A 15,157-nucleotide genomic window follows, 5' to 3' on the forward strand; every position below is an offset into this window, starting at 1 on the left:
ATAAGTGTATTGATATGGTGCTAAATGAATTGTTTGACTGCAAACACTGGGTAGAATATCTCAGGTGTGTCTAGTCTGTTCAGCTGAGAAGGGGAGGAGATGCTACAACCTTGGTAGCTCCTTTGCTGTCAGTGCAACAGAGGAGTCCGCTGTTTGCCTGAAGATGCCTTGGAGCAGAGGCTGGGGGGGACAAGGCAAGGCTGGAGCCCCCCTCTCTGTGGTGTGGAGAGCAAGGAAGGTTTTCCAGGAGCGATTCCTCCCCCCGGGGAGCTTTTCCCTGCCAGGGATCAGTCCTCAGTGACATCCCCTTCCTCATGCTTGGAGGGAGACTGGCTTTGGAGACCCCTCTATAGGGAAGACATGCTCTGTCTTTTGAACCTGAAGAGAAAACTTCCTCTAAAAAGGGATTTGATACCAACTACGGTTTGTGGGGCTTAAAAAGCAGCGCACACGCAGAGCAAAGGTCAGAGGGAAAAGGCTCATTTGTGCGTGTTAACACCTCCATGTATAATCAGAGCTCTTTCCACCACTGACACAGAAAGACAGAGAACAGCGGAGTCGTTGGGACTTGCTGGGTGTGGAGAAAGAAAACTGGTAGCAGGGTGGGAGGAAGAAGAAGGGGGTTGGTGGACGGGCCAAACAGATGGGGGGTGGTGGGAGCAGAAGCTGTGGTGGACATGGTGGGGCCGGGGCATGTGCAGAGATGAGGGTTCATAGTGGAGCAGAGTTTGCAGTGATTGTAGGACCTACAGTAAACACTGCAAAGTTCACAAATGTTTACTGTCAACTGGTAACTGCATAGAGAGAAAGAAACTGAAATCTATGTTGGATCCATTAGCAGCACTTTCCTTTAATTCTGACTGGTCTGGTGCCGTCTCAGAGAGTTGGTGGTGGGTTTGGTGTCTGCTGTGAGGAGACGGCCGGCGGCTCAGCACCTCACGTGAGCGGTGCTGGAAAGGTGCACGTCTGTACAAAGGAGCCTCATCCCATCGCGGCTGGGTGCTGCTGTCATTCTCTAAGCAGAAAGCATTTTTAAAGGTAGATCTGAGGGCTTCGACATACAGCGGAGAGGCCAGGCAAAGCAAATCCCGTTGTTTACTTTAGGTCTGTTTTGGCTGCTGTGAGACAGAGTTTTGGGGTTCAGATTTAAAATTCTGTCTTAAAACAACTGCTTGTCTCCCCTGTTTTACAGAGCTCCTGTTTATCAGACTTTCCAGAAACTGTCTGTTCAGATTTCTGTCCCATTCATGACAGAACAGTCTCCCTCTGCAGGATAATTTAACATTTGCATGGTTCATAATAAATAGTGTTGCTTTTTGGCGTTGGGGGGGGAAGTCTTCCAAAGGTTATGATTTTTAAACTCTGTTTAGTCCTTCTTGTTATTAATATCCTTGCTGCCTGGGTGCAATTCTCCTGTAGTACTTAATGCTTGCTACACTTCAGAGATAATTTAGCTCCGGCAGTTGCAGCTGAGCACCGGCCAAGTCTTCTCCCCACACAACCTCCCAGTCCTTGTGTTCATTCTTCCCAGCCTGGCAGTGGGCAGCGCAGGTAACTCCCCGAGAAAATGGTGAAACTGAGGCTGGAACATCTTTACGCTCCAGATACACGGAGTTTGTGCCGGCGCTTGCGCTGTCGGGGGCAGCTGGGGGGATCTTGAGCTCCGGGCACGGAGGCAGCGGGGCTCGGCGTGCACCAGCCCGATCGCTGGCCAGCGAGGCATCAGCTCCCTGACGGTCTGAGACTCTTCCGTAAATAAAATATAAAAAAAACCTCAGATGATAATGAGCAGCTGCACAGGTTTTTATGCAGAATTCCATGCTTTGAGCTATAGTAGACATGAGAAAACTGATTTTGATCACAAAAGTAAAAGGATCAGCTATAATTGCACCTGACTTATTTTTGTGGCTCAGAGAAGTTTCCTTAGTGCAACAAACTTCTAAGATGTTATTCATAAGAATTCGTGGAGAACCTGAAGAACCTGTTTATCAGAGCATCAGTAAAAGGACTTTGCAAAAGTTCTTAGCAGGTTTCTGTGTGATTTTCTGGTTCTGGAGCTTGGATGTATCATTTTATGTTCTGAGCTTCTGGGTGTTTTTCTAGGCTGAACCCTGACTCTCGTGTTTCTCTCTCCCCTTGCCGCTTAGCTCAAAGCCAATCTCCTTTAAAGCAGAAAAATTTGAGCAACACTGTTTTTTGCAAAGGTTTTCTATGTTCTGAGGAAAGTGGCTATAACTCAATGCCAAAACCAATCTCACTGGGAAAAAAAAAAGATGCTGTAGTAAGCAATAACAACTCTGTTAAGTGCTTCACATCTGCTTTGGTGAACGCTCACCCACTGCAGGCTGATGGAAGGAGGATGCTGTCATCCCTTGTGGGCGTTACGGCAGCTCCTCCAGCACCCAAAGCACCAGTTATATAAAACTGTAGAAGTTTTCAAGTCTAATTCTTTTAGGTTTTCAGGGAAAAGAAGGAATCCAGGACTCTCTGTAAAGGAGATGGAACTTTTAACCTGAGCTGCAGCAGGATTATTGGTTTGAGTGACACAGGCTACACAGCATGGAGTCGTGTTCTGACCTGGAATGTGTTTTACCATTTAGGGGATGTGTTTTACAGAGGAAGTGTCTCACAGTCTGTCCCTTGGTGTCTGCTCTAAGGCAGAGCTGTGTTTGGAATGACTCCGCAGCTGGGCAGTAGCCCCAGGGTGGTGTTTCCCAGCCGGCTTTCCCACGGCTCTGGGTGCTCATCTCCCGCGGCCCCACCCGGGCAGGAAGCGGAGCAGGAACCGATGAGGTGGGAGCACGAAATGGAGGCCCGTGGGGCTGGATGGGTTTATTCAACAGGTTGCACGAGTTGAATTTACCTACAGCTTTGTAAGAGAGTTTTTAACTTACTTATCCTTTTAGCTTTGCAATCTGGGTCAAGTACTTCCACAAGAAGTGAGGATAATGGTAGCTTTTGGTCCTACTTGAATGAAGATTTATTTCATTTTAAGTGCTGCCCAAGTACGAGCCAGATGTAACCCCAGAGAGTGCGTTGACGGCTGCTTGGAGATAGGCAGATGTCAAATGTTCACGTGGCACATGGAACACGGGAGAGGTTTGTGTCGAGGGCAGCGAGGTGGGAGCTCCGGCCCTGGCTGCACGACCAAGCCTCCTGTAAAAAGAGTCTGTGCAGTTTTAATTAAGCAACTGAGAACTGTTTTTTAGAAAGATTAATAGGTCTATGTTTTAATTATGGGGAAATAATAGACTAGAGAGCTAGGAAAGTGGGAGGTATCAAAAGGAGAGGATTAAAAACTATAAGGAAGCTGGGTGAGTCTATATTTTTCTGTACTTACAAATTACAGAAGATCATTCCCATTAATAATGATCGGAAAAATAATAAAATACCTTCAGCCTTATATGACAGCTAACATTAAAATCTATTTTTTATGCTTGTTGAGTAGAGAATTTCTGATTACAATCATCAGTTAAAAAATAAATTGTTCTTTTTTCTAACCTTCTAAGTTTAAAAATAGAATAATTGTCTTATGAGTTCAGCTATAGTTTAATCAATACTTTTCCAAGCAAAGTAAAGGTAAAAAGAGCAAAAGTTGCTTTTATTTAATGATTGTTATACTTTCTTTAATTGTGCTACAGTGTTATTATTAACTTCTAAAAATAATTGATGCTATGCATAGATTTTTAAAATTGCATTGCAGAAAATGCTGCCATGATGTGCAGGAAATTTAAAAATAAACATAATTTAAGGAAGGAGTGGAAAGGGGGAAGAGAGGGAAGGCCACTAATATTTGCAGTTTCTATTGGTTGTCATCTTTTCAGTAAATTATTTCCCATATATTACTGTCAGAAATGTTTTATTGTTTGACTTTATTAAACATCAACATGCTTTGTCTTGAATTGTCCGGCAGCGATGGGCAGTGACCAACCACGGCTCCCTTGAGATCTCGGGCAGGAGCAACTCTGCACCTTCAGTACCGTGATCCCACGGGGATTCGTGTGCACTGATCTAGGGCTGTGCATTGATCTAGCATCATTATTCAGTGTTTTTACAGCACTTAAAACTAGAAGTTGAAGAAGAGTTGGGCTCTTAGCTTGAGGCTCAGACTCATCCTGAGGGAATTGCAGTGGAAGGTGACTGAACCCCCCCCACTGTGAGGACAGGCTGAGAGAGTTGGGGGGGGTTCAGCTGGAGAAGAGAAGGCTCCAGGGAGACCTTAGAGCGGCCTCCCAGGACTGAAAGGGGCTACAGGAAAGGGGGGAGGGACTCTTGATCAGGGGGGTAGGGATAGGATGAGGGGTAATGGGTTTAAACTGACAGAGGGGAGATTTAGGTTAGATCTAAGGCAGAAATTGTTCCCTGTGAGGGTGGGGAGGCCCTGGCACAGGTTGCCCAGAGAAGCTGTGGCTGCCCCCTCCCTGGAAGGGTTCAAGGCCAGGTTGGACGGGGCTTTGGGCAACCTGGGCTAGTGGAAGGTGTCCCTGCCCGGGGCAGGGGGGTGGGACTGGATGATATTTAAGGTCGCTTCCAACTCCCAAACCATGCTTGTGAGTCTGTGATTCTATGAAAACAAAACTGCTCAAACTCACTTCTCAGGTTTACTGGAAACTGGTGTTTAAGTTCCCTGAAATGTTTGCAAGAATTAACAGGCAAACCTTTCCAGAGTGCAAACCCAAATTTTAAGTTTTCAGTAAAATTTTGCATGGTGACTCCTGTTTTAGGATTTGGAACATATTTTGCTCAACTACACTTCTGCAGCCTCAAGGCAATAGAGGTTCTCAGGGAGGACTTTGGCCAGCATTGTCCTGTGCACGTGCACCCCGGGTGCAGAGCGTGGGGGTTGCGCTGCCCAGCTGAGTTGCACCCCGGCATGAGCTCAGTTGGGCTCCTCATACTTCTCGTTGGTTTCCTTCACCAGGTTTTGTCTCCTCGTAGCTGCCTTTCCTCCCCAGTCCTCACTCAGGAGATGCTAAGGTTGTCACCGAGCATGACCCAATCCCTCCCGGCACAGCGGCGTGGAGAGGGGCACGGACGGGGGGAGTGTGCACGTGCAACGAGGCAATTCGTTGTCTTGCAGGAGTTGAACTGTCACAGGATTTCGGTCAAAAAAGACATTATGTTTCCAGATATGTTCATGTTCGTGCAATGAAAATCATGCAGAGTTATCACCTCTTATCTGCAGCTTAAAAAATAATGTTAAAATACATTTCTAAGTTAAAATGAAGAAGCGCATCCAAAGATCAGGGATGTGAGAAATGCAATTGTAGGGATAAATGCAGAGGATGTGTGCAGGGTCGCTGTGGTCTTGCAGTCTGAGGCCACGCGCACTGGTCCGATCCCTTGGGCTTGCTCGGGGTCGGTCTTTTTGTTGTTCTCAGCGTTTATTCTTTGCAAATGTTCATCCATACAGAAGTGGTTGGTTAAGTCACAAAACATGTGGAAAGACTGCTCTGTTGTAGAAGATTATAAAAGTATGGGGGGGAAAAAAGACCAAGCCTTTGTTTAAAGGGAAAAAAAAATCTTTTAATGGGGAAAAAGGGGAAAATTGTCCTTATTTCTGTTCCTCAACAATAACTGGAGTGCTGAAGCGTTGCCTCCAGTGGCCAGTCACGCACGGGGATGAATGTGTAGTCCAAGTTGCCTGCTGAATACTTTTAAGGAATAACTGCATTTTCAGAAATGAGAAGTGATTTGCAAACAGAAAGGGATTAAATTTGTTAGATCAGAAAACAATCTGAGATGAATCATTTGATTGCTTCTTCTGTGGAGTAAATATGAACTTTATCCATTGCATCTCATGTGCGCAGTGGGAAAATGCAGCATCTTGGCTGCTATTTAATTTGAAGGCTACCCTGTGCAGAATATTTCAGCCAAATTCTGCAACATTTTCAAATCCGTTCACTTCCACAGCGTTAGGGAGCTTGCATGGGGTTTGGGTAATTGTAGAGAAAAGACTGCTTTGGGCTATTGAAGGAGCCTGTCTGAGGTAAAATATTTAACCTGTTTTCAAAGAACCTTATTTGGAATATCATTTTCAGTTTGAAGCCGATGTACTTCCACAATAAAACATGCTTAGTCAGGGTCTGAACAAGACTGAAATGTTTTCTCCTAGATACACTTTTTAGAAATACCTTTTGTGATTTACTTTTTCATCAAACTTGAAAGTCTTACTCAAGAACTAAACATCTGTTTCATTTTTAGTCCTTGGTTTTCATGTTTTACACAGGAATTGTATACTGCATGCATTTTGTTAATTAGCAGGGTGCAGAAGAAAGTTGGGTTTAGCAAGTTTCCGTCTCTAGCCATGATAACCACGCACCTATGAATTAATAAAGCAAAATTTTTTATTTGTTTTAGAAAGCTATTTTGATAAAATACCTTTGTATATCAAGTAAACCAGCAAGAGGTCTCATGTGCCGTTCTGCAGTGCTGTATCTTGCCTTTGCTCAGCGGGAAAGCTTTGATATCTAAAGGGCTGTGTTTACAGGCGGAGTTTTTGGGAACCTTTGGGCCTTTCAGAGCAGGAGGTCGTGAGGATGCTTTGGAGCTGCATCCCTGAGCGCTGCCCTTCTCAGCATGGTTTTCATATGGGTACTTTTTCGTCTGATGAGAATTTCACTTTTGTCTTTAATTAATAACCAAAAATGTCAACTTTTATTATATCTCTTTTTTTTTTTTTTTTTTTTTTTTATTCAAGCAAGGCTAATTTTTTCCTTACAAGCTGCACAGACAGCAGGGAGTTCGAGGCCGGTTTTGTGTGCTGGGAGAGGAGAAGGCTGGTTTTCTCTTTTGTGGGAAGAAGCCATAGTGCTAACATTTTCTTGCATGTTTTTGGATGTGTGTGTAAAAAACGAGGGAGTTAAGTAAAATGGTAAACAGTCACTGAATCTACAGGCTCCCTTCAAAAATATCCATTTATAACTGACTGTATCCAGCTCCTGCAGAAATACCAGCAGAAAAGAACCGCGCTGTAGAAAAATGTCAGTGAAACTGAGGTTCCTCTGCTTCTCCCCAGTCTTCTGTTCATTAGAGTCAATTTGAAAATGTTCATAAGACTTTAAAAGCGGCTCCTTGCCTTCTCCGAATGGGACCAGACCCCCAAAACTCCTGCAGGGGTTCACAGGCATCAGCTGTGCTCTCCATCCTCAAAGTGATGCTTCCTCGTGACATCCCAATTCTCTGCTATATAAACTGCAATTTTTTATCCCATATCATATTCAGTTTCTCTCAGAACTCTTTCAGATTTCATGTTGAGACCATTAATTAAATGAATGGCTATATTCATGATCCATTTCTGAAGAATTTTAGCCTGATGTTTCTAGTTTCTTATTCCTAAAGGGAATGTCATTTTTCCCCTTAAACAATACCACCATATGCTTAAGCTACAAAATCACCATTTTCTCCCACCTAACATTTTCCATAGTTGTGCTATTTTAATGTTTTATCAAAGAGATGAGATCTATTGCTCTCTGTTCTTCTGTTGGATTTTCTTCATGTAGAAAAACGCTTTATCAAATCAAAATATCCCATTAGTCTGTTGCACTTTCTATTACCTTCCTTCAACTTTTAAAGTTGGTTTAAAGCCTTAAAATCTATTGTGGGCATGATGGTTAGCCTAAAATTTGCCTGTTTCACTCTCTGCATTTCCTTAAGTGTAGATGATACATTTATGATTTCCCAGTCACATAACTTCACTTTCAGTTTGTTTTGGAAAAACCCCCATGCTCCTGGATTTGCTGTTTCATGCTCTCAAACGTGGCTCCATTAAGGTTTTTCTCTGCCCTTGACTCCAGCAGCTGCTTTGCCTTTTCCCACATGCGGGCTGTCACATTCTTTATGGAAAACCAGAGTGTAATGCTCCTTTAGTTCTTGAACCATAGTTAGATATCCTTAACCTCACTCCAGACAGGCTCAGTCTTTTTTATCTGCTCATAGAAATAAAGCTCCTTCTGTGGGCTTTCTCTCTTCTTTCATCCCTCACTTCTCAGCCACCGAGAGGGACTCTGTGCTGTTCCTCCTGGATGCCCTTTCCCAGCCCTTTTTTCCTAGGCTCTCTACGCAAGCTATTGCCATTTTCTTTTGCTCAGGTCTCATCTCCTGTCTCCAGTCCCCCTCTTGTCATGACAAATATTTCCTTCTCTGTGGTGAGGTGGTACTTGAAGTATCTCCAGTGTTTGTATTCTCATACTTCACACAGTCCTGTGCTCTGCTGGTGTTTACTGGTTTTCTTCCCATCATTAAATTTTCTTTCCTAACTTGCTGCTCTTTTGTGCATTCTGCTGGCTGCTCGCAAAATCCTTGCTCTGGCTGAAGTTCAGGAGAGCATCCTTCGGCTGTCATGCCTGGCGATGGCTCTCACTGTCAAACACCACAAAGTAGACTATAGGCTGCCTCATCCGCGCGTCAGTTGAGCACGCGGTTATAGTCCCCATGGGATTGAGGAGTGGTCTTCAGCGTCCCTTCTGTCTCCTGCTCTCCCGTCTGTCACCAGTGTCACTCCCCTCTTTCCAGACGACAGAAAAATTTGATGGCTACTCCAAGGCCATCAGTTGCATTTAAAATCAGAGCATCTCCTGGGACCGTTTTTGTCCTCCCAGCCTGTGTGCTCCTTTGGCTCCACCAGCGACGGGGTCTGCTCTGAACAAACATCTCTGATTTCCTTCTCATTTCCTTCATTGTGCTAAAGAGTGCTGTCAGAATTATTCACCGGCTTCTTACCGCTTTTTCCCCAAAGTTTCACACTTGACGCCGTGCTGTTCTTAGGACTCGTCAGTGTCATTTAATAGTATCCATCACAGTGCTGTTCTCATCCCAGCGTGCAAGTGAGAAACTGAAGATGGAAAGCCACTTTAGAGAGAAGTTACAAATGTTTCCTAATAGGCAATACAAAATATTGACAACAGCAGCATATTGCAGTGCCTAATTACCTTAGTAGAAGGTTATGCTTCTGTTACGCCTGGGTGGCTTTTTTTTGGGTTGCATATCTACAGAAAAGATTTTCAATTAACATTGACCTTTAATACTCCGACTGGTTTTTGAATCTGCAGATGGTGAAGCGGACTACAAATTAGATTTTGCAACATACCTTGTTCTTTATATTTCTCAACTGATTAGTTTCAGACGGTTTGCAGTACCTACACCAGTGTGTTCAGCTCGCAATTCCCTCGCAATCTCCAGTGCCATGTTCAAACCCCCAAGATATTGTGTAGAAATGCTGTCAAACTCTTCAGATATACGTGTTTTCATTCTCCAGCTGTACTTTTTGCTTATTTTTTTTTTAAAAAAGTCTTTATGGATAAATATTTTTGAGCCAAAAACTTGGAAGGAAAGGCATCTGTCTGGGGTGCATCTGCCTCTGATGTAGGGGGGGTGTTTTTCACCAAGCTCCAATTAAGGTGACTATTATACTCCAAAGAACAACATTTTCTGTTATTGTATTAATAATAACTGAAAAAAGCTAAAGTAATGGCATCGTAAACAAATCACGTTCGTTTGAGTCACTAGCATACCAAAGATGTTTTAAAAAATATTTAGTAGAACTATACTTCATATTTCATTGTTGTTGTCAGCAGGGAAATCCATGCTAATTGAATGTATGTTTGCTTTAAACAAGATGTCTTGAATATAAGATTAGCAATGACAAATCTAATAACCTTTTGAAAGAAAAATAATACTGTTTTGAATACTAAGATGTCATTATAGTTTTTGGTGGGAAAAGTCTCTTGGTTCCTTAACTAAACAAGCCAAAGTTTTGTTGTGGCTTAGGAAAAGGGCAATAATTTTGCACAAGTGCACATGCTGACTGCTGATCCTTACGGGCTGAAACTGGAGCAGAAAGGGCGGCTCCGATGAAATTATTGAGTCCAGTTCAGAAATAGCTGAGACTTCCTACCTGCTGCTCCACTGACCACTCACAGCAGGAAAATCAGAAACAAAGAATGTAGCAGAAAAAATATATTTATGTTTATTGTGTGTTTGTAAGATAGACTTTTGGTTTTATGGTGATTTGTGAATTAACAAATGACTCATGTTTTGAGGTTGAAGTCCAATACAGTGCAGCTGTATTCAGTCTAAAAATCAATAACAAGTTAATGGCATTTAAAAGCTCCTATGTTTTCATACTTATGGTTTCACCTTCTTTCCCAGGTGTTACTTGGAAGATGGAGCTTCAAAAGGTGCCTGGCTGAATCGGTCGAGTATTATTTTTGCTGGAAGTGATAAGTGGTCAGTAGATCCTCGAGTTTCAATCGCAACAGCCAATAGAAGAGAGTACAGCCTGCAGATACAGGACGTGGACGTGACAGATGACGGCCCCTACACTTGTTCTGTGCAGACTCAACACACTCCTAGAACGATGCAGGTGCACTTAACTGTACAAGGTATGTGCTTAAACCACTTGTTATTGGAGATATACTAGAAAAATCTCTGTTTATAGATGGAAAACAGTAGCTAAGCACATTTTAAAGCTTTTCTTTCTTTCGTTTTTCTTGGATGTATGTAGCCACAGACTGTTATATGCCATTGACTCTGGGCCTCTGCAAATAGATAATTAGCCCAGAAGGGCCTGCAACTTTCCAAAATCAGGTTAAATCCTTACTCCTACTCTGCTGGCAATTGAACGTGTGAAAATATAAGAGGAAAATACCACTGCAATAGTCCAGGCATAATTCCCTGCAGTGATACTGTGCAGGTATCTGTCAGTTTGGTTTAGGTCTCCTGCATGGCTCAAAACTTGGAGCTTTTGCGTGGTATCCAGCCTAGTCACCACATGAAGGTGCGTGCTCAGGTCCTGAGTTCACAGAAGGTTTACAGCCTTCACATTTTAACGCTGATACCAAATATTTCCCGAGAGCTCCTCGCTTCCTTTATGATGTCAAGACATGTTCAGAAATAGCCAGTGCCCCTACTGCAGCACACCGTGGAAGGGTCACGGTGGATCAGGACCCAACCGTCCCTGGGGACGGAACAAGGCCACGAGACACGCTTTGATGATCATGTAATAAAAATATCAAATAACAGATGACCGATGGATGCAGCGAGACAGATGCCAGAGCTCAATCTGTCATGCAGAGCTTGCGGGTCGCAGGGCCATCAGCGGCGCTGGCTCCCCAGCAGCCCGGCTCCAACATCCCTGCAGGACTGTTTTGATAAGAGTTTTAAGGGAGGAAAATGACTTGGTTTGTGGGCTCCTTCAGAGGTGGTTCCTCACAGGCAGCCTGGGAGAAAGCACAAAAACACGAGCAGCAGGTCACTCCTCGGAAAGCTTGTCCCCTTCCTGGTGCAGCTTGGCTGCAAGGAGGGATTCACCAGGGTGTTTTATACCCCATCGGCAGCCCCACAGGCCCTGAAGGTCTTTTTTCTGTCCCCACGGTGCTCAGCTTACCTCTCCTCATGGATGTGTTATACCCCCATGAAGTTTTAGGCGTAAAGTTTATTGGCATTTAAAAGATGCAGTATTTCCCTTGATCACCACAAGTGTCTTCTCTGGTGTGTGCCATCAGGAGCATTGTTATAGAAAGAATAATTAACTCATCAGCTTAAAAAAAAGCAAAGCTAGAATGCATGAAGCAGTTTTTCAAAAATAGAAATTCTATTAGTTTTGGAAATTTAATATAAATTCATTAAAAACAGAATAAACAAGGGAAGACAAAATAAGGTGATTTTGCATTAAAATCCTTAGTTTTTCTTTCTCCCAGACGAGTTTTCTTACAGAAATGCTAAGATCCCAAAACTGTTAATAAGAACAGTCGCTTTATTTCTGTGAGACAGTTTTCTGTTATGAGTGTTGCAGAACAACAGTGTCAGTTTTCCACGCGTGGAGGTAATATTTATTGTATTGTTCCAGGGTGAACAATCCTGAGTTTTGATTGTCTTTGTTAGGAGTTAATGCCCTCGTACAAGGGGCTAAAAAAAAGTTGGAAATTAATTGCATGTATAAAACATATAAACAGGAGCTTAAAATTAATTAGGCTAACTACAAGCATACAGAGAAATAATAACTCAATAGTTAAAAATATGCATAATTATTAAGCGATTGCATTTATATCTTCAGAAATACAAAGTATAACCTAAGGCTTTAACTTATTAGTCTTTGGTGTAATCATCATTAACATTTTCTTTTGCATTTTTATGAGTAATAAAGCAATGAATATAAAACAGAGGAATTTAAATGGCAATCTCTATTAATCCATATGGCACACCAAAATCCCTTACAAATAACGTGTATGAAATGCTTCTCAAACTAATTATTCTTAACCACTGAACCTTTAGACCCTGATGGTTTGTAAGAATGTTAAACTGTTGCTTTGTAAGAGCTAAGTGTGTTTGTTGCCTAAAGAACGTTATTTTATTAGTACAGCCAAAAAGCCTTCACTTAGTCATTTTTATAACCTTCCTCAGAGGCGGCTGTTGTGTGAAGACTTGTAAATGTACTTTTTAGGGGGGTGGTTGTTCAGGGGCTGCAGGAGTATTTGTATGCTATCGGATTGGGAAGCTGGGATGAAGAAGTGACAATATCAATTAATATTTCAATTGTGTGTATATATATATATTCGGTTGCTCCAATATTATTCCAGTTATATCTTATGTAGGAAGTAGGGACCAGCTCCATGAAGCATAGCCAGAACGAGTGAGCCATTTTCTAGATGGAAAGTGGGAAAAAATCACTGCCCCTGCATTTTTTCCTCTGTAGTTCTCTTGGCGCTTAGCGAGAAGGGAGAGCTGCTGAGCTCCCTGCTTGTGGCCAGGGGTCCTGCATCACGGAGCAGCAGGGGGATCAGCAGCTCCGGAGGATGCCCCATCGCAGCACAGTGATGCCCCTGGCCATTTCTTTCCATTTCGGCTCTTACCTTCCTGTACATATTAGTATAGAAGTTAAGAATTATCAGCTGTGCGACGGACGCTGGGTGGAGGGGATGGGAGTCACACCCATCGCTCATCCCCCAGGGTGGGGCCCCACCTTAACTCACCATTGGGTTTTGCACGGTGATTTGGAGGCCTGCGTCCCGCTTACTGTGTCGTCTGGGAGCCGAGTGGGACTGGTGCACGTAAGCACTTTTAATCAGGTTGCTTCATGCTTACGCTGCTGATAAAGCCATCGCTTCACCCTCCGTGTGCGGAGACACGGGGGGTGAGGATGCAAGATTCGTGCGTCCTTTGAGATGGAGATTGACCTGTCTGAAAGTAACCGGGACTGTAAAGGAAACATCAAACAGCTAATTGGTGCTATAAGCTTATATATCCTTTCCTGCTGAATAGGGTTCACAGGGATGATATAATAACATTTTATGGAAGCAGTTTTATGTTTCCTTTTAATATTGTTCACGGCTTTGTATTTCAAGATTAGAAACAACTTCTGCTATTGGGGAGAAATAAATGAAGGGAGAAGCAGGTCTTTTGCCAAAGTAAAACCATTCAGTCAAAGGACTGGGTTTCCTTTTGCATTGTGAATAAATGATCAGCAGCAGACCTAGAGCAGCACATGAAATACCAGGAGAAAAAGAAAATTTAAAAGCAAAGTCTTAGCCCTTTAAAATTCCTCTGCCCTACAGGCTGCATTCTGTCGAGTACTGTTGAAAGAAGACATTCTCCTGCTGAAAACAGCAGCGTTGGAAGAGCCCGGGGTGTGTGCATTGTGTCACAAATTAAATGAATAAAGACTTATGTCTGATCATAAACTCTCAAATAGGTTAAAACTCCAGATTGCAAAATTATTTGCTGTGAAACTCCACTTTAAAAGCCATGTAAATCCGACTCTTCTCTTTTTTCCTTTTTTTTTGGTGTGTGTGGGAGGTCTTTCTATATACACAGATCCGGTAGCTGTCATTTTGAATACCCTCTTCTCTGCTCTTTGGGCTGACGATTTCTGAACATATTCATGTGAGTGTTTCAGAGAATAAATACATTTTAATGGTTTAAAGATGCCTTAATTTCCATGAGTAAAATATAGAAAGATAACATGATCAGTAAATAACTGAGCCTGAAGGGAAGCAGCAGCCTCTCCCTCGCTGTCCCACACATGGTTACAGGGACCTAGTGGGGTTTGGCCACAGTCAGTCAGGAATCTCTGGCAGAGCTTGAAGTTGAGTTTCAGTCTCCTAAATCCCTGCTCCAGGCCTTAATGAGGCTGCCAAGTCAAGTCTAGATCACCGTTAGTTATTACATAGTTACACCTTTTTGTACCAAGGAAATTAATCAAGATAGTTAATAAAAAAGAAAAAAGCCTAATGTGTCTTTAGCCCGCATTTACATCAGTGAAAGAAAAATCACATGAAAGAGAGGAAGATAATCCAGTTAACTTTATTTCAGTGACCTTATTAAAAAGAAGTGAGAATTACGAAGTAATTAATTAAAAGTTTAGAAGGTCGGAGTTTGTAATCAACCTAATCTACCTCAGTGCCAGATGCCTGATCTGCAAAGTCATGAACTGCAGATGATTTAAACATCAGATGTTTGCCACAGTAAAGTAAAAAAATGAAATACCTCTTACCACACTATATTGCTCATAATTTTTCTAGCAAAAGGTTGCAATTTCTGCCATTTCTAATCTGACATTTATTCCACCAAAGTTTAAATTGCATCCTCTGAGCTGTGTTTCCCTTTCAATTTGCAAAAATATTAAGATGTGTTTACCAGTGTCCTTGAGAATTAATTTTGCTGGGGGGCAGAGCGACAGGTCGCAGCCCAAAGCCTCCGGTTCTCTCGGCGTGTCGGGACACAGTAACGATGCTGTCGCACCGGGTGGGGAAAGGGCAAGTCAGGCGTCTTGTTTGTGACTCCGGGGAGACAGAGGCCAGAAGAGAGTGTTCAAAAGGACCTCAGCCGCCAAGGGAGGGCTGCCAGGGTGATTAGGAGAATAAAGAACACATCTGAAAGAGATTGCTTTGTTTAACCTCGCGAAATGAGGGCTCCGAGAGAATTTTGTTATGCTTTATTAATACACTTGATGTGGATCCCAGGAATGGAGAACAAACATACCGGAGAAGGGAGAGCACTTCTGCGAGACCAGGCAAAGATAACTTGGCCATGTGTGAATCTTAATGTGAGATGAGGGGAAGGTGTTGGTCCCCATTGCGCTGTGGATGGGCTGTCCAGGGTTCGTGACGCGGGGGCAGGGGTGACCATGACGTTGGTGAGGGAGGTTTGTGACCGTGGT

The 15,157-nt window shown here is 43.1% G+C and overlaps 1 protein-coding gene across 1 annotated transcript in view; it reads left to right on the forward strand.

Annotated features, from left to right (window-relative positions):
• NEGR1 (neuronal growth regulator 1) overlaps nt 1-15,157 on the forward strand; it is a 290,159-nt gene that overhangs the window by 123,596 nt on the left and 151,406 nt on the right. Inside the window, exon 2 of the mRNA XM_074831746.1 lies at nt 10,150-10,382. Within this exon, the coding sequence (XP_074687847.1) occupies nt 10,150-10,382 (233 nt within the window). The remainder of the gene's footprint in view (nt 1-10,149; nt 10,383-15,157) is intronic.

The sequence above is a fragment of the Strix aluco genome, chromosome 8, assembly GCF_031877795.1.
Source record: "Strix aluco isolate bStrAlu1 chromosome 8, bStrAlu1.hap1, whole genome shotgun sequence".
NCBI lineage: Eukaryota > Metazoa > Chordata > Aves > Strigiformes > Strigidae > Strix > Strix aluco.